The 19,163-nt window shown below is 43.7% G+C and overlaps 1 protein-coding gene across 2 annotated transcripts in view; it reads left to right on the top strand.

The window, feature by feature from the left end:
- The window catches only part of SNAI2 (snail family transcriptional repressor 2), a 79,758-nt gene extending 61,542 nt beyond the window's left edge, over positions 1-18,216 (top strand). Inside the window, exons 1-3 of one of the 2 annotated variants that reach the window (XM_089518857.1) lie at positions 13,681-13,882; positions 14,643-15,188; positions 16,915-18,216. In XM_089518857.1, the coding sequence (XP_089374983.1) occupies positions 13,804-13,882; positions 14,643-15,188; positions 16,915-17,096 (807 nt within the window). In that variant the 5' untranslated portion in view covers positions 13,681-13,803 and the 3' untranslated portion in view covers positions 17,097-18,216. Of the gene's footprint in view, positions 1-13,680; positions 13,883-14,642; positions 15,189-16,914 lie in introns of those variants that run through there. The other variant, XM_089518858.1, reaches the window with a different exon arrangement.
- The last annotated feature ends 947 nt before the right edge of the window (positions 18,217-19,163 follow it).

Genomic DNA, 19,163 nt, shown 5'->3' with positions numbered 1-19,163 from the left:
CTAGTCAGGAGCAAAGAGCAAAGCAAGATAACTGGACAAATCATGAGGTTAAACTGGAAAGCTAGGAATGTATTGTTACTTGTATAAGACTTTACTGCAATAAAGAGCTCTCTCATAGTCCTTTCAATACAAGATACTCCAATGAACTTTCCTGGAACTGCAGAATCAATGCAGGACCTGCAGATAATAAGAAGCTGTGCAAAACAAACAAACAAACAAACTTCATTTATATACCGCTTCATACCGCCTAAGCAGTGTCTAAGCGGTTTACAACTGTAAGCTAATTTGCCCCAACAATCTGGGTACCCATTTTAGCGACCCCAGAAGGATGCTAGCCTGAGTCGAGCTTGAGCCTTTTTCCTGGTCTTGAACTGGCAACCTTATGGTTTTGAGTGAGTGGCTGTAGTACAGGCATTTAACCACTGCGCAGCCTGCAGCCACCTTCAACTGCTCTGGATTGGGGCTGTGGCAACTGCATGCTGCAGCCCTGATCTAGCCTTTCCAGGAGCCTCAAAAAGCGGCTTCTTTTCATGCTCTGGAAAGGGCACAATATCTGCGATGCCATGGCACTGTGGCTTTTAGGCACTCCTTTGGCAATGCATTGTGTGGACACAGCGCCAGAAGAGTGCCATGATGTCGTGCACTATGTGGAGTGACATTAGTGTGTGCGTCATGCGGACATTACACCCCGACTCCACCCCCAGGGCAGCCTTTATGGCCAGTGTGCACAGCCCCTATGCTGCCTAAGCAGATGTTGCTTCATGTCAATAAGTGGATCACTACGCAGAGAAAACACAGAGCGGTCCAGAGCTTGGGATGTTACTTTCAAAATCAATTAGGCAGGATACAGACTGCCCCTTTGGGGCGGCCTGCACCCCCCTTTCCCCAATGGATCGGGGCCTGAGCTGCCACAAAGGCCCCGATCCGGTGCTTTTCCAGGTCTCGGCGAAGCGGCAAAATGTCATTTCCTCACGGCCTGGAAAGGGGTGTCCTTGGGGCTTCATGCTCGGCTGCTTTCTCTCTGTATCGCTAGTGCGGCTGTTTAAAGGCAACGCCAGTGATACGCAAGGTGGAAGGAGCTCTGAAACAGAGCTCATTTTGGCACCGCTGAAAGGGTGCCACAAGCACCCTACAGCAGCGCCATGACGTGAAGCTCGCGCCGCACCATTTGGACATGGCACATCCATCACGTCAAAATGGTGGCGCCTATGTAGACAGGACACCGCCATTTTGACATACAGAGTACGTCCTAGTTGTGGGGCATCTGTAAAAGATGCCCCGAGGCAACCCTAGTACGTATCCAGGCCGGCGCTTTGGTTACTTTTTTTATGTACTGTAGTTTGGTAAATTCCAGGACCAAAAGGTAATTAGTTATCATTACAGACACGTTTTTTTAAAAAAGACAAGTCTTTACTTTTTGATTTTTCAAAAATGACTAAATGCTTGCTTTTTAAAATAAAATAAAACCCAATAAAATTGATCAGATAAAAAAGTAATCCGATAAAAAGTTCAGCAGGTCAGTGCCTGATGGAACTGTCTTGATGTTGCACAACAATTGGGTATAGTAGGTTTTCCTTAGGAAAACCACAATGCTGTCCTGGAAAAAGTCTTACTTTACATGAAAACTTAGGCTACAACATAGGGCCCAAACAGACAGACCAAAATAAAGCTGCTTTGGGTCACTTTGGGGGTAGGCTGTTTAAATGACACATGCATCTTAAGAGGCCAGAACCTGTGCCAAAACTGTGCTCCTGTCCCACTTTGGCATGGTTTCCAGCCTCTTAGGACGCATGCATCACTTAAACAGCATACCTCCAAAGTGACCCGAAGTGGCTTTATTTTGGCCTTTCTGTTTGGGCCCACAGTTTCATTTCTTACAGGAAGCAGTGGCAACAATATGGACAACTGGTTCACGTATCTGCTGTTATTATGCAACCATGGTAACATCTGAAGAGGTGTTTTCATTTTTTGTAAATGGAGATACAAACTGTATCAAAAATTGTGAACATTTGTGCCATACAAATTATTTTCATAAAGTTCCCTCTCAGTCATTGCAGTAGAAAAGTACTCCCACCCCAACCCAAAAGAAAACTTGGTAAGCATGAATGATTTGACAGTACTGGCTATAATATCCAAAAGTCCTCTAAATTTCCTAGAAGTTGAGCTTGATATGGACAACAGCCTCCTCCAGATTGTAAGTACAGAATATGTTTATATGGGATAAAAAAATTAAACAAATAACAACATAGCTTGTGGGAGATAAACCGTACTATCTGGGAGATTCTGAGACTTTGAGTCCATAAAAATCATTTTTTCCAAGCCTTGGACAAAGTAGCTGCAATCCTATAAACACCTTCCTGGGAGAAAACTTTATTAAATATAATAGGAGTTACCTCTGAGTAAACTTGCATCAGGTTGCACTAGTACAATGATATCTAAGAAATGAAAACACAAATCAACTTTTTAAAAAAAATTAAAAGGGAGAATTTTAGTTTACAGCCCTTTACATTTGAAATGCATCATTAAACTTCACAGATTCCCTACTTGCAATGGCTTGTTTTATGCCAGCAGTACACTCTTCTTCCATGCAATAGATAGCAGAATATGCAGCTTTATACTTCCAATTGACTGCCTTCATTTTTCAAATCAGGGATCTGCATTAACCTATGGTTAGCTCCCATTTTTCACCATCTGTAGTATTTACTGGTAGAGGCGGGGGGGGGGGGCAGATCTGAGATTAATGGCTACAGCACAATATTCTTGGAATAATTGTGAGACTAGCACTAAATGTGGGGAAATGTGTAAGCCTGTGCTCAAACTCTACAAACAATCAGATATTGTGACACTTCTAAAAATAAAAATGATGTTCCAATTACTAATTACTCAAAATGTATCATGATATATGTCCCCCCCCCCCCCCCCTGAATCCTTTGCACCTATATCTGGACAATAGACAATTGCCTTTTTCAACTGTACAGTACTTTTGCCTAGCTGGCTCAGTATGTGTTTAAGAAAAGGGATCTTAAAACAGATAGAAACTTAGATAGAACCCAAATCGGCCACCCAATCAAGACTTACCTGGAAGTGAGTCCCATTGAATTAAATTTGACCAAGGCGTGGGACAGATGGTCCCAAAGTGCCATTCCGCTGCTGATACTAGGGTTAGGGACCGTGCACCAACCGCCTGGTCTCTAACCCTAGCACAGCATGGCAACAGCCTGATGGTGGCGTCCTGTCCACACGGGCGCTGCCATCTTGATGTAAGTGATGCGCAGCATATACACGTTGCTGCGGGTCGCTTATGTTACTAGTGTGCCATTGGGCACTCGTGACATGCACCAGGCACCATAAAAGAACCCGGTTTTTCTGGGTTCTTTTACTCCGGAGGGACGCCACGCAATTTGGCTGCTGCGGCATCCCTCTGGAGGTAATCAGGTCTCTGCCAGCCTGGACCTAAGAGAGAGACATGTACCCGGCCTTAGTTATGAGTGCACATGCATAAAATTGTGCTGCATAAAACAAATAGCTGTTTATGCTTTTTAAAAGCTTTCACATGACTATAGTTTTTTGTTTTTCAGGCTATGTCGCCATGTTCTAGAAGAGTTTGTTTCTGACGTTTCACCAGCATCTGTGGTTAGCATCTTCAGAGAATGCTAGCAGGGAAGTGAATGGGGTATATATATATACTGTGTGACTCTAGGTTGGGAGGATGGATTTACATGTTAATCTGTATATTGTTCTGTTGTTGAATGGCAAGCCCTCAGGGTGGGGGGACATGCAAAGAGGATTTGTGTCTGTTTAATTGGAGAGCCAATATTTGCTGGGAAAACCCCTGATCTTGGGTGGTTTTTCATTTGCATTTGCTGGGTCTTGATTTTAGTGTTTTTCAGGACTGGTAGCCAAACTTTGACCTCGACAGACGGGCCCTTTAGCACGTCCTGGCGGCATGCTAGGGTTGTCTCGGGGCATCCTTTACAGATGCCCCGCACCCCTAGCATGTAACTGGGGCATGATAATGGCAGTGTCCTGTGTACACGAGCGCTGCTATTATGACGTCTCGGCCCCGCCGCAGCCAAACAGCGCAGCATGGTCACGATGTGCACGCACTGCTGCAGGGTGCTTGTGGCACCATTTCAGCAGTGCTGGAAGGAGCTCTGAAATGGAGCTCCTTCTTGGGGAGCACCTCGTTCCTGCAGACACCAAACAGCTGCAGGAACAAAGTCGGGGGAAATTCCCTCCTGGCTGCGGCTCCCGGGTGGCTCCCAGGGTGTCCTGGGGCATGAACCCACTAAGACACCCCTTTTCGGGACCCAAAAAGCACCAGATTGGGGCCTTTGGGCTGCCGCTGTGTCTGCCCTGGTCCCAATACGTACCTCAATGCAGTGGCCTTTGCTAACTTTAAGGGTTTCTTTACATGAAGAAACTTTAAGGGTTTGCTAACTTTAAGAGTTTCTTCACATCCCGCCTTTGCTAACTTTAAGGGTTTCTTCACATGACTCTTTCATTTATGCCAAGAAGTTAATCAAATTTGGACCAAGAATTTAAATCAAATTCATCAGGATTGTCAGTTGCTAGGCTGCTGGCATGTGTTACCCCAATGGTTGTTTTGTATAAACATAATATGATAGCCCTGTTTAAATATTTGAAGGGATGTCATCTTGAGGAGGGAGCAAGCATTAGGAGGACCTGACAGTAAGGGCTGGTCCAACAATGGACACACTCCCTTGGAGAGTGGTGGAGTCTCCTTCCTTGAAGGTCTTTAAACAGAGGCTGGATGGCCATCTGTTGGGCAAGATTTGATTGAGAGTTCCTTTGTGGCAGGAGGTTGGAATGACTGGCCCTTGTGGTCTCTTCCAACTCTATGTTTCTATGATTCAATTGTATTAATTGCTTTCTTATGTATTGGTGTTTAACAAGTACCGGTTACATTTTTATCTTTTGGTACACTTTAATAACACCTCAAAAGTGGTTCAATAGGTGTGGCTCTCTCCTGAAAGTGGTGAGAGAAACTGAGCTGATCTACATTGTCCCATTAGGAGCACAGGTGGAAATAAATGTTTAAGGCAAAAGATGGAGATAAGGCAAAACTGGATACTGAGATCTCGATTAGAACTAAGCCTTATATTCAGTAGCAATAGCAAGTACATTTGTATACTGCTTATCAGTGCACTTAAGCACTCCCTTAACGGTTTACAAAGTGTAAGCTAATTGCCCCCAATGATCTGGGTGCTCATTTTAGCCAACTCGGAAGAATGCAAGCCTAAGTCGAGCTTGAGCCCTTTTGCTGGTATTGAATTCGCAACCTTATGGTTTGTGAGTGGCTGCAGTACAGGCATTTAACCACTGCGCCACCAGGGTTTCAGTACAAGGCACCTTTCAGAAACAGCTTCATTCTGTTGAACAAATATTTATTATTTCCCCTACATCCTGACATCATGCTGCTGTGCATTTCCCTGCTCTTCAGTCTCCAAACATCTAGCACTTAAGAGCATGAGCACTTTGTGAAGGGCAGAACTGATTTTTCAGTGGCATCTCCATATTGAACATAACAAACAATGCTGCCTAAAGACTCCAAGTGAGATAATTTATTATCTTGAGCTGGTTTTTGTTTCTGGCAAAGTATTATAATAAACTAGGTTTGGATATTATTATTTATTTGAATCTTCCATCTTTATTTGCATTTTTTAAAAGCACAGTCATTCTCAGCCATGCAACAAGTGGAAAATGAAATCTCTCCCTGCATACAGAAGTAGTAGACTTTCATCATTCCACAGCCAAGCTTTTAGGGAACTAAATACAGGCCCTAAGATCCAGCCTAAAATCCTTTCTTTATCCCGCATCAGAGGAATGATTCAAGAAAAAAAATTGTAATATTGTCACCTATTGTGAAGTCTACTAACAGACTTTACTGCCATATAGATGGAGGGAAATACTCTATGTCACTATCCTTAACTATCATCTAAGAGAGGGGTGAAAATCATGTTGCCCTCCAGATGTTAGCCTGTAACTCTCAACATCTGGAGAGCTACATGATTTCCCTGCCCCCTTCCCAAACTAAGATCTAGCCACCAATAAACAAAATGGCTTCTTCCCAGATTATTAGAAAGCGGGAGCAATGTTTGATTTCTGAGTTAAAACAACAGTCTTTTTGTCCATGTCAAGCATTTCCCTCTCTAGAAGACCTGTTTAGAAAGCATATCTGCTTTTAACTTTGATTTGTTTAGGTCAATGCTTTCTTCTCTCTGATATGATCATATCTTTGGCCATCTTCAAGGATGCAAACTCCTCCTCTGAATTCACCTTAAACACCTGTTTACTCTGACTCATGTAGCCCTCATACAGACTCACCCAGATTTTGACATAAAACCTCACACAGGTAACAACAGTCTGCTAATATCCTTCCAAAGCCATGTAATAACATGCCTTGCACCCAGTGCCCGACGTCATTCATTCCAGCCCCATCACTTGGCTGACATGTCAAGACTTTATGATTTATACAGAAGTCTGACATGAGGAGCCCGAGGGCCTAATTCACCACTGCATTACCACACTGTTTTACTGGAGTAACTTCAGCTGGTATGAGACAATGGAGAATGAGAATATTTCTGTCCTGTGTGTCACCTATACATGCTGCTGGTATAAATGAGCCGACTGTCACTTCTCCAGAATGATACCCACATAGTAAAGAGTCAGAGTGGCTTGATTCCAGAGCTATTTTCTCTACCAGAAGTTCCAGGACTACTAGAAATCAAACAGTTGTGAAAATTTTGCAAAAGGGCAAATATTTCAAGCACCATGCACAGTAGAACTGTTTTCTTAATGTAGTTTTCTCTTATTGACAGTCTGCTGGGGAATTTCACACATTCTGTCAAGGGAGGAATAAGTGACTGCATTGCTTTGGGTTGGGGAGGGGAGGAGGATACTAATCCTACTATTTAATGTATATTTAGCACAAGCCACGTGGCAAGTTCTGTGCTGAAAACAGATGTAACACAGTCCTTCCCACTCATCTAAGATGAACATTTACTCAACTTCTTTTACTCTGAATTGATTCGTAAAATATTCTTTGTAAATTACTGCAAATCAGGGGTCTTGAGCCCTGTGGCTACTGCTGGACTAAAACTCCTAATTATGCCTAACCATTCACCTTGCTGGCTTGGGTTTATGGGAGTTAGAATTTAAGAACATCTGGAAGGCCACAGGTTCCCCATTCTCTGAGAAGTTAAAATGGTGAAGAAAGATAATGTAGCTTGATTAATAAAACTAAGGATAGACTTCTTTTGGAATAGCGCATGCAGAAGAAGAAAAAAAAGAAATGGCAATGCAGGAGAAGTAAAAAAAAAATAGATGTTGAGTTAGGATTTCAAGAATAAGAGGGAAAGTAGCTGACAGTGCAAAGTATTCAAAGCCGTCAACTATAGGCAAAATCTGTGGATGCTCAAGTCCCATTAAATACAATGGCATTGTAAAATGGTGTCTCTTATATGAAATGTCAAATTCAATGGCTGATTTTTGAAATTTATATATTTTTGAATATTTTCAAGCCATGGATGGTTCAATCTATGGATAAAGGATTCGTGGATAAGGAGGGTCAACTGTATACATCTCTACAATAGGACGACAGGAGCTTTTTGTACCATTGATGGTCTCCACATGTTCTCTTCTTTATTACCCTTTAATCATTCCTTCCTGACCTACTGTATGCCCTATCCAGCATGCCTTTCTTTGTTAAAATTTGTGTGTGTATCTATAACACAATTCTGGAGGAGTGATGGGGAGCTGAGGAAGGAGGAGACTGACATCACGTGACTGCTCAATATTGGGACTGCCACGGACTGTAACTTATTGCAACTGTGGAGTAATGGGATGGCAGTGTGATAGGCCACTTATGAAAAAAATGCCCTCTAACTGGCATGACACAGTGGTTTGAGTGTTGGACTACAACTCTGGAGACCAGAGTTTGATACCCAGCTCAACCATGAAACCCACTGGGTGACCATGGGCAAGTCACATGCTCTCAGCCTCAGGGGAAGGCAATGGCAAACCTTCTCTGAACAAATCTTGCCATGATAGGGTTTTAGAGTCACAGGTCAGAAATTACTTGAAGGCACATAACAACAGTTCAGAGGTACAACAGCAATGGTTTGGAGATGATTCCATGCAACAGGCATTGCCAAAGAAGCTATTCTCTTGCAAAAATTGTGCTTTATAGCCCACATGTGATAAGGTCCTTAGACCTGGGCTCTACATCTGTATATTGCCTTTATTCAGCTCCACTGAAATGGGGACTTAACTGCATGGTGTAGCTACGGGGGGGGGGGGGGGGGGGAATGAGAGTTTGTTTCTATCTCCATATTTCTAGCATTACAGTAACTTAAAAACCTCATTTGTGTATTTAGAAATGCAATACAGGCATCAAAAGAAAAGAGCATGTAAAGTAACCAAGGGCTCATTCCCATTGCAATTTGCTCCGAAGCAGGATTCAGGGCAAACGACTCTCGTTCCCATTTGAACCCACTTCTGATCCTCACTGGATCAATTCCAGGAGGAAAGAAGTGGGGCAAACACAAATAACCTGGGGTTACTTGATACTGGCTTTTTTTGCGGTTCTTTTCACAGGAATCGATCCTGAAGCGAGTCAAATAGGTAGTTGGAAACAACAGATTGGAATCGCAACATTCAGGAGGGGAGGGACAAATGGTAGAGGGGTGTTTAGCATCCCCCCTCAGTTTATAACAGATCCACCATTTCTCCCCCTGTCAGTGCTGCCTTTTTACTTGTTTTTTAAAAAAAATTAAACTCAGCGCATATTCGATTGATCGCTTTATGCGCTCTGTGTAATTTGAAAAAAAAAACATTGTCCATTTCTCCCTTCCCAGGATGCTCCAAAAGTCCCCTTTTTTCTCTCCTTTCCCAAGATTCCCAAGAAGTTCCCCATTTGCCTTGCCTTTGCCAGAGTCCTCTGTTTCTGTCCCTCTCTACTCCCAGAAGTCCTTTGCTTCTCTCCCTCCCCAGGATGCCCCAGAAGTCCCCCGTTTGCCTTGTTTTTGCCAGAGTTCTCCGTTTCTCTCCCTCCCTACTCCCAGAAGTCCCCCATTTTTTCCTTCTTCCCAGGCCTTCTTCCCCCTCCTCCATCCCCAGCTTGGGGGTTTCTCTTTCTCCCCCTCCCTCCTCCAGTCCTGCCATCAAAAGATTGACACCTGGAGCACAAATGGGAACAAGAATCATGCCCCCCAAAACCACGCTTACTCTGGAGTAAGGTAAATCTGGAGTAAGGGGCTGGGGACGAGGGACCTTTTGGGATCGATTTCTGACATGCAGCCAAGCCGGATCAAAAATCGAGTCATTCCTCCAATGGGAATGAGCCCCAAGAAAACTTCTTTATCTGGGAGCAAATAAGTTTTAGAAGTGAATAATTTTCAATGTCTCACTCTCTAACATGCTAGAAATTTGGTGACTTAAAGTTTCGTTGGGGGCAGAATTGCCATATGAAGGGGAACCCTGTTTTTCCACAATTCCCCAGAGCTAGACTCCTTAACTGAGCAGACTACAATACACACAAAACCAAACAGGTCTACTACAGGGGAAAGAAACATGTTTTTTCAGCATACTTGCTTTTCAAAAAAAAAAAAAAAAAACCAGTGTAAACCTCTTACAGGTAAACACTACCCTTGGCACTTCTTAACAGTTGAATCTCTTCATGAAAGCAGATAACTTTACTTCTGCACTTGTTTTGGCATCTCCCAGATAAAGAAGTTATGCAGCCTGACAAAGCACTTTGCTCTTACAAGTCTTAACAGAACTGCAGTGATTTTTTTTCCATGTCTCCATTCCAACACCTGTTGCAGACAAGGCCAGGGTGGTCTTAAGGCAACTTCCTTTCACTCTTTATTTCCATTTCATGAATCCCTCAAGCTACTGGTAGGATAACTGCATGGAGAAATGGAAGTGCATGGAAAATTGCAATCCTCCATCTAGGAATTAACTATAGTAATTAATCAGAGAAGGTACGTGTTTGTATTTTCACGACAGTGGCATAGCTGTGGATTTCTCATTGGTTGAAGCTGGTCAGGGGGAAAAAGTAACTAGGAATTTGTGTGTGAGAGAGAGTGTGTGTGTAAGTACTAAAAACAGTAATTCACTACCACACAATGGTATGTAGAGAGATCTTGTAGCACCTTTAACTAACTGAAAGAAAGAAGTTGGCAGCATGAGCTTTCTCAGCCAGGGCCTTCCACTCCATCAAATGCATCTGAGGAAGTAGACTTTGAGCCTCTACAGACTGGCACTAAACGATGGCCTTGGGGCAGAGTGGGGTGTGGCATCCACAAGATGCATGCCCTGATGCTGGCATCATGCTGTGCACCCAACCACATGGCGGACAGCATCACAGCACTCCTTTGGCGCTGCGTGCAGTTGACGTACACCAAAAAGAGCACCAAAAAGTCATGGTGCTGGTGGCTATGGTGCCCTTTCTGCAGCACAAAAAGGACCCACTTTGGGTGGCTCTTTTTTATACCGTGGAAAGGCAAGATCAGAGCCATGAGGTGTAGTTGCAGTGGCCCCAATCTGGCTAGGAAAGGGCCACCCATCTACGAAAGCTCATGCTGCCAACTTTCAGTTAGTCTCAAAGGTGCTACAAGACCTCTCTACATACTGATTCTACAGACTAACATAACTATATTTTTGAATTTTACTATACAATGGTATGTGAGAATTAAGAGGATATTTACTTGAAAGTAAGCATGCTTATGATAGCCAGGGTGTCATAGTGGTTTGTGTGTTAGACTATGACTGTGTAGACCAGGGTTTGAATCCCAGCTTGGCTATGAAAATCCACTGGGTGACCTTTGCAAGTCACATTCTCTCAGAGGAAAGCAATGGCAAAACCTCCTGTGAACAAATCATGCCAAGAAAATCTCATGATAGGGTCACCTTCGGGTCACTGTAAGTGGGAAAAGACTTGAAGGCACACAACAACAAAGCATGCTTATAAATGGACTGTATATTTCCATCTAGTTGCAAAACTAGAGCCTGATGAATCTTTTTGCTGTCTAAAAAGCAACAGCAATTATACGTACATATTTCAAATGAAGGTCAAGAACACTATTTCACAGTTCTGTTAGTCAAAAGGGGGACACTGTTGGGATTGTTTTAAATTATTTCTTGAATCTCCTTTGTGCCTCCCTAAGAGTCTCACCTAGTGAATGGTGGGGTGGGGGTGGGGGACAGAAAAAACTGTCTGCAAATATTTGTTCTCATCTCAGACATTTACAGGCTTGAATCCATTTCCTCCAGGAGAGGAAATACAAAATGATTAACAACAAGAAAGTGTTTCATGCAAACTCAGCTCAGGCACAAACAAACAAAGTCTTGTGGCACCTTGAAAAAAAGACACAGTTTTATTTGGCCTAAGCTTTGGTGGGCTGCAGCTCAGATGCATCTCTTGCACCTGCAGCCCAGACTTTTGCCACACAAATTCTATCTTGTGATGTGCCCAAGATTTGTTATCACCCTGTCTTGCAAGAAGCCCCCCCCCCCCCCCCCAGGAAATCTCAATGTTCTGTATATATTTACTCAAAAGCAGGTTGGGCCCCTTTCAAGGAATCTTATTTCTGTCACCCTTTTATTCACAGCACAAATCCTGTTGTTTCGTTTCTTTTGCCCATCCAACTCCAATCCTGCAGAAATAATCCGGGTTGACACCACTTTAACTGCCATGGCTGAATGCTATGGAATTCTGGGAACTATTGTTCTGTGTGGAATCAGAGCTCCACTGGATGATCTCTGCAGTGTGGATGCAGCCTTGGACAGAGTTTTCCTTCTGCTCCTTGCCCCATCCAATGAATGGCTTGTCCTTTGCATTTGCCTTCCTGCCCATCTGGCAACCTGGCTAGGGGGAGAAATATATATGGGGCTGGAGGTCAAGGTGTTGGAGTGTGTGGCAGGGAATAGGGTGAAAATCCCACATTCTTCCTCAAGCACGTTGTTGTTGTTGGGTGTCTTCAAGTCATTTCTGATTTATGATGACCCTAAGGAGACTTTGTCAGGGGGTTTTCTGGGGCTGAGAGAATGTGACTTGTACAAGGTCACCCAGTGGATTTCCATGGCCAAGTAGGGGATCAAACCCTGATCTCCAGCTGTATCTACACTGCAGAAATAATCCAGTTTGGAATTATTTCTCCTTGGAAACAAACTCTTGGCTGTTGTGATAAAGGTCTCATCTGCACTCGTACAGAAATATTGCAGTTTGACAGTGGTTTAAGTGTCATAGCTCAATGCTATGGGATGCTGGGATTTGTAACTTTGGGAGACACTGAGCCTTCTCTGTCAGAGAGCTCTGCTCCCACATAAAACTACAATTCCCACCAAACAGACTTGCAGAGGTAGACTCAAGTCTACGAAAGCTTCTCAAAGTATCAAAGGTGTGGCAAGATCCCTTTGGAGACAGTTCCCAGGATTCCCTAGCATGGAGCCATGGCACTTAAAGTGGGGTCAAACCAGATTATTTCTGCAGTGTGGATCACAATGCTCCTGTCACCATGCTGCCTCACAATCATCAGACCCAAAGGAATCCTCTTCGCCAAGAAGGAGAAGGCATCACCAAATGTAGGACAGCCAAGAAAAAGGGTGGATGTGACCAAAGAAAAGCTCGACACCCTCCGATCAATGTAAACCCGGGCTTCTTAATGATGGTCAACAGGGAGGCCCTTTTGGAATTCCTGCTGGAGAGAAGGCTGAAATGGAGGACAAATGCTGGAAAAGGGAGGACACCTGGTCACCCCGTGCCAAGGATTCCCACTGACTAGGAATCCAGCTTGACCCCACTTTAATGGCCAGGTCTGAAGTCTGGGAAGTGTAGCTGGTTGTGGCACCCATAGCATGGCAGTTAAAGTAGGGTCCAACCAGATTATTGCTGCCATGTGGATACAACCTGGGAGCAACCTGGGACCTGGTCGACAGGGAGGACATTTTGAAACTCCTCCCGAAGTGGAGGAGGAATGGAGGACAGGTCCTGGGAAAAGGAGGACACCTGATCACCCCGTGAGGCTGTATCAGCACTGCAGAACTAATCCGGTTTGGCCACACTTGACCTGCCATGGCTCCAGGCTATGAAATTCTGGGAATGGCCCTGTGTTGTGGCACCAGAGCTCCCAAGAGGAGAGGGAGGGGAAGGGAAGCCTAGTCCAGGAAAGGACCTTTTTGCAAGGATGTGCAAGCCATCATCCTCATATTCCTCTCTCACGGAGTTGTTCCCCTCCCAAGAAGAAAGGGAGGAAGCCAAGCCCAGGGATGGGCCTTTTTTTTGTTTTGTTTACAAGGGTGTGCAACAAGCCACGATCCTCCTCTGTCCTGGGCTATGCTCACCTTTCCCCCCACATTAACGAAGGTCTTGCACTCCTCACCCCTGTGGATGCACTGTGCCTTTCTCCAGCGCAGATCCAGCCTCCTCCTCCTCCTCTCCTTCAGGGGCTGCCCCAGAGGGAGGAGCTCCACCAGAAAAGCCCACCCCTCCCCGCCTCCTTCGCCCCAAATGAAGACCTTTCAGCCGGAGAGCTTGGGAGGGGGCCGGTGATTGGAGGGAGGGGAGGGCCCGGCCCCGCCCCGCCCCTTTTGCACCTGACGGGGGCTATTTAGCGGAGGGCGCCAGGGCCACAGGAGCCCAGTGCCTCGCGAGGGGTCCCAGGCCAGGCATGCTCTGAGAGGACCCATGTGTGACTCCTCTGCCTCCAGCGCCGCCTCAGCCAGCACCGCTATTCGGCAGCCTGCTTTGGAAGGAAAGAGCCAGCCTCCCCTTTCAAAATGCCCCGCTCCTTTTTGGTGAAGAAACATTTCAATGCTTCCAAGAAGCCCAATTACAGCGAACTGGACACCCACACAGGTAAGCCCCAAGCCTGGCAAGAAGAGGCTGCAGCACACTGGAGAGAGAACCCGGCTTGGCACTGCTTTAATATGGCTGGCTCTTTGCTATGGAATTCTGGGAGTTGGAGTTTGTTGTGGGGCCCAGAGCGGAGCTCCGCTCCGCTCTGGGCCCCACAACAAACTCCAACTCCCAGAATTCCATAGCGAAGAGCCAGACAAAGAGATAAAGCGGTGCCAAACCGGGTTATCTCTCCAGTGTGGATGCAGCTTATGGGGCTCAACAAGACTGTATGCATTTGTTTGTTTTGTTTTGTTTATTTCAAGGGTGGCTACCCAGCCTTTCTCCCACAATGGGATTCAAGGCGGGTTGCAATAATTTGAAAACTGAGGAAATAGAAGCATGGAGTGCCAAAGTTTTTAAGAAAGGCAACAAAGTTTAAAATATAAGTTAAAAATACATAGTTAAGACCAGTGGGAGCCAGTGGGAAGCATAGTTTGTAGCACGCTTACGCACGCCGAGCAATGTATAGCGTTGTAAAGTTAAGAGAACTTGGAATCATGGAGTTTGAAGAGACCTAAAGGGCCATCCAGTCCAACCCCATTCTGCCATGCAGGAATTCACAGTCATAGCGCCCCTGGCAGATGGCTATCCAGCCTGTTTAAAAACAGAGGGGATTGACAACTTCATCGTTCTCAAACTGAGCATTGTGTTGCACTGTTGGGAGCCCAAAGCAAAAGCGCGGTCCTCCTGAAATGTTTTTCTTCTTTCTTTCCTCCAGTGATCATTTCCCCGTACCTTTATGAGAGCTACCCCATGCCTGTCATTCCCCAGCCAGAGATCCTGAGCTCAGTGGCTTACAGCCCCATCACAATGTGGACTACAACTGGGCTGCTGCCTTCTCCTTTACCCAGTGACCTCTCGCCTCTTTCTGGATACCCCTCGTCTTTGGGAAGAGTCAGTCCACCTCCACATTCAGACACTTCCTCCAAGGATCACAGTGGCTCCGAGAGTCCCATTAGTGATGAAGAAGAGAGGATCCAGTCCAAACTTTCCGAGTCCCATGCCATTGAAGCTGAAAAATTTCAATGCAGCTTATGCAATAAGACCTACTCCACTTTCTCTGGACTGGCCAAACATAAGCAGTTGCACTGTGATGCCCAGTCGAGGAAATCTTTCAGTTGCAAATACTGTGACAAGGAATATGTGAGCCTGGGTGCTTTGAAGATGCACATCAGGACCCACACGCTCCCTTGTGTCTGCAAGATCTGTGGCAAGGCTTTCTCCAGACCCTGGTTGCTTCAAGGGCACATCAGAACTCACACCGGTAAGAGGGGCAACTTGGTTACGCATACATCATGTTTTGCCACAGTAATTTGATGTCTCTTTAAAAGGTACTCAGTGCACTGTATGGCAAATTTAATATGGATTATTGTTGTGACAAATAAAATATTGTTACATGTACTCTTTTTCCACTTTGTATTCATCAGGCTTCTTTCCTGTTTAACTGTATTTCTTGTGGGTGGCCCAGATTATATACTGATTATAACATTTTTTGGCTTCAGTGAAGTCAAACATTTGCTTCAGGGAACTCTCACAAGACAAAGGTTTATCTGGCCATTCAAATTCCTTACTTCAGCTTGGGACAAGTTAGAAAGAATGCTGGAGTGAGTGTTTTCTGCCAGAGAGTTGAAGACAAATGCATGCATGTCAGAAAGACTACAAAGTGAAAGAGAGATCTGGTTCCCAACAGTTATTTTCAGTGTCAAGAGCTGTGCCCAGGCAGTGCATACAGCAAACCCCTTTTGTCAGGAAAAGGGTACCGAATCTGGTTTACTCTCTGATCAAAATGTGACTTGGGAGTGAGATCCATTGAAACCAGTGGAACTCGCCCTGAAAGAAATGTGCACTATTGGCAATCTGTTAATCATTTAGAAGTTTAGTCCCAGTTCTAAACACAAACAGCATTACTATGAAGAAGAGCCCATTGAAACCAGCAGTTGTTGCACATAGGATTATAGCCCTAAACAGAAGTCCCAGTGTGCACATGGTTTCTCAATGAATTGGTATGGGGGCACAGATGAATTAGTTTAGAGTTGCATGCTGCAGCCCCTAAAGCAGGGGTCTAATGTACACTAAGTTGGGATTAAGTCCCCACTGGTTGATTAAAAGATGATTTGTAATGTGAGGAATAAAGAAAGAGGCAACATTGAAACAGAGCATATTCTGATTCAAGGACTTCATACAATGTTACTGAAGTCTGGTTTGGGTTATATAGTACTGAAAATCCTAAAGGTATAACTGCACAAAGTTATGTGGTGTCAGCCTCCACTGAACACAATCTGTTTTCCACAGAAGCCTGGGTATCCATTAAGTGCTGTACAACTGAATTTAGCAGAGCTTCCTTCAGAGTAAGATGTAGAGGGTCAAAATGCAAGCCAACAGCATTTACCAGTTTCAGTTTGGTCAGTTCATTAATTGCACTCTCTTACTGAGTATTTTATTTTATTTTATTTTATTGGTGCATCCTCTTTGCACATGATATGGCATTTGAGTATTCTTGCTGTTTCTAGTCCTGCCCCATTCCAAAGGAGTAGGGTGCAATGCTAAAGCATTCAATCTGATGGGAGTTGTGCCATTCACATCAACGGCATGTAAAGCACAGCCTTGGGCAGCTGAAGGCGTTGCACAGGATACAGTAAATGAATAGAAGGAACATATAGAAATCTTGGGTGGAGCTCAGCCTACAGGCGTTGGCTGCACCTGCTGGAGCAGAAAGTGTCAGTGGCTTGTCACTCAGTACACCATGACTACCTGCAAGCTCTGGGGGCATGAATTAATGAATCATGATCCCTGATGTAGTCAGTAGAATTTTTATTACTACTTAGAATCCACTCATCCTTTGCATGGACTTCCCCAGCTTCTTTTCTGCAAATAATTTGCTCCATTAGAGAGAGAGAGAGAGAGAGAGAGAGAGAGAGAGAGAGAGAGAGAGAGAGAGAATTGGAATGATTAAACTCCTCATTTGATTTTTCCATTATTCTTCTTTCCAGGAGAGAAGCCTTTTTCGTGCCCTCATTGCAACAGAGCATTTGCAGACAGGTCAAACTTGAGAGCCCATCTGCAGACTCATTCAGACGTGAAGAAATATCAGTGTAAAAATTGTTCCAAAACTTTTTCCCGAATGTCTCTTCTGCACAAACATGAGGAGTCTGGCTGCTGCGTAGCTCACTGAGTCTACCTGGGCTCTGCATTCTTTCCCCACTCATTTTCAACAAGATAAGAAGAATCTCCTCCCCTGCTCCAGTTTATGAGGCGCTTTATCTTCTATTTCTCAAGTGCAAAAGAAAACTCCCCCACAAGTGCAAAAGAAAAAGTTTTAGTTCAGCTGCTTAAGTGTGACATTTGTGTGATATAGAAAGGAAAGCATGAATGCTACAGGAAGGAGCACATGCCAGATGGACTTTTTTATTATTATTTTTAATTTTTTTGCTAAGGAAGCACCGCACACTTAAAATTTACATTCCAGCCAAATGAAAACAACCAAAGATTTTTTTTCTACTTTTTATTAAAGAAGCAATAATAGAGTCACAGAGTTGGAAGAGACCACATGGGCCATCCAGTTCAACCCCTTGCTCTGCAGGAATACACAATCAAAGGACTACTGTCAGCTGTTCATCCATGCTCTCTTTAAAACCTCCAAAGAAGGAGACTCCACCACAGACTAAGGCAGCGTATACCATTCTGAGGCAGCATCAATCAAATATTGAGAGTTTTATCAGGCATCAAATATCACAGTTGCTTTTCAAGGTCTTCCATATCAATTTAGTAAATGTCCAGTAGCTCAGGTTGGTGGTATTTCTTTTTTTCAAAAATAACATATTCGATCAATGACCTGAAATGCTTAAAAATAAATGATTCAAAAAGAAAAGAATGTATGTTAATGTGTTTGCCATATCTTTACAGTATGTGCCTTTGTAACCTAACATGGCAGACATTCCTGACACATGCTTGATACATATTTTCTTTCTTTTAAAAAATGTTGCAGTTGTTAACTTGTTTTTAAAATGGGAATAAGTGCAAGAATGAGGGTTGATGGAAGTTTGACAATGGATTTTTAAAAAGCCTTTTTTTTCCTAAATGCACAAAGGAAATGCAATATCATGAGCAATACCCTCCAAGTGCCTTTTTAATGGATGACTTTAAGTATGTGGACATAATGTAAATAGTTTTATTTTTATATGACTGAATGTGTTGTGAATCAAAAAGAAATATTATCTATAGCAATGTCTATAGGTATCTTGAAGAAAACGTGAAGCCAAATGTCTTATGTTGTTTTCTAGAATTTTTTTGTACAATAAACATTTTGGAGTAATATCTGTGTAATTTGTCTTACCTTAGGTGAAAGTGTTTACAGTACTTCATTCAGAGTCCAATCTTCACCACTGCTCCCCATCCTTCATAGACCTCCTATGATGATAGTCAATGCTCCTATGCTGATAAACTATCTGAGTCAGTTCCCACCTACTCAGTCTCAAACTAGAGCAGCTCAGTATAGACAACTATAAGCAGGGCTCTGGGATATAGTATGTGGTGTATATTTATACAGAACATAAAAGCACTCTGGGCTAAATACAGTTGTTCATCCCAACTACATAAGCCAATATTTACATGTCCCATTGATTCAGTGGCTCTACTGTAGAGCCAGCATGGTGCAGTGGTTTGAGTGTTGGACTAGGACACTGGAAGACCAGTGTTTGAATCCACACTCAACCATGGAAAACTACTGAGTGACTTTGGGGAAATGACACTCACTCAGCCTTAGAGAAGGGCAAGCTCAAACATCCTCTGAACAAATTCTGCTAGAAAACCCATGACAGGTTCATCTTAGGGTCTTCAAAAGTCAGAAATGACTTGAACACAGAGCAACAACAACTGTAGCTGGATTTTACAATTTGATTTTGTGGTGTACAGCCAAATATTAGCTAGATGAAATCCTGGTGACAAGTTCATTAATAAAGTGAAAGAAATCTTATATCGGACATTAACTTCTTGCTTCTCTGTATGCTTTGGAGAAATCTGTGAAATCCATTATTCAAAATCCATATAGTTGGCCCTTCATATCCACGGATTTTTTTATCCATGGATTCAAGCATCCATGGTTTGAAAATACTCAGAAAATATATAAATTCCAAATAGCAAACCTTGATTTTGCCATTTTAGATAAGGGACACCATTTTACTACATCATTGTATTAATGGGACTTGAACATCCATGGATTTTGATATGGCGGGATACAAAC

This window comes from Sceloporus occidentalis, unplaced genomic scaffold (genome assembly GCF_023333645.1).
Source record: "Sceloporus occidentalis isolate IW3139 unplaced genomic scaffold, rSceOcc1.0.p SCAF_3, whole genome shotgun sequence".
NCBI classification, from domain to species: domain Eukaryota; kingdom Metazoa; phylum Chordata; class Lepidosauria; order Squamata; family Phrynosomatidae; genus Sceloporus; species Sceloporus occidentalis.
This window is presented reverse-complemented; position numbering and strand designations above follow the sequence as displayed.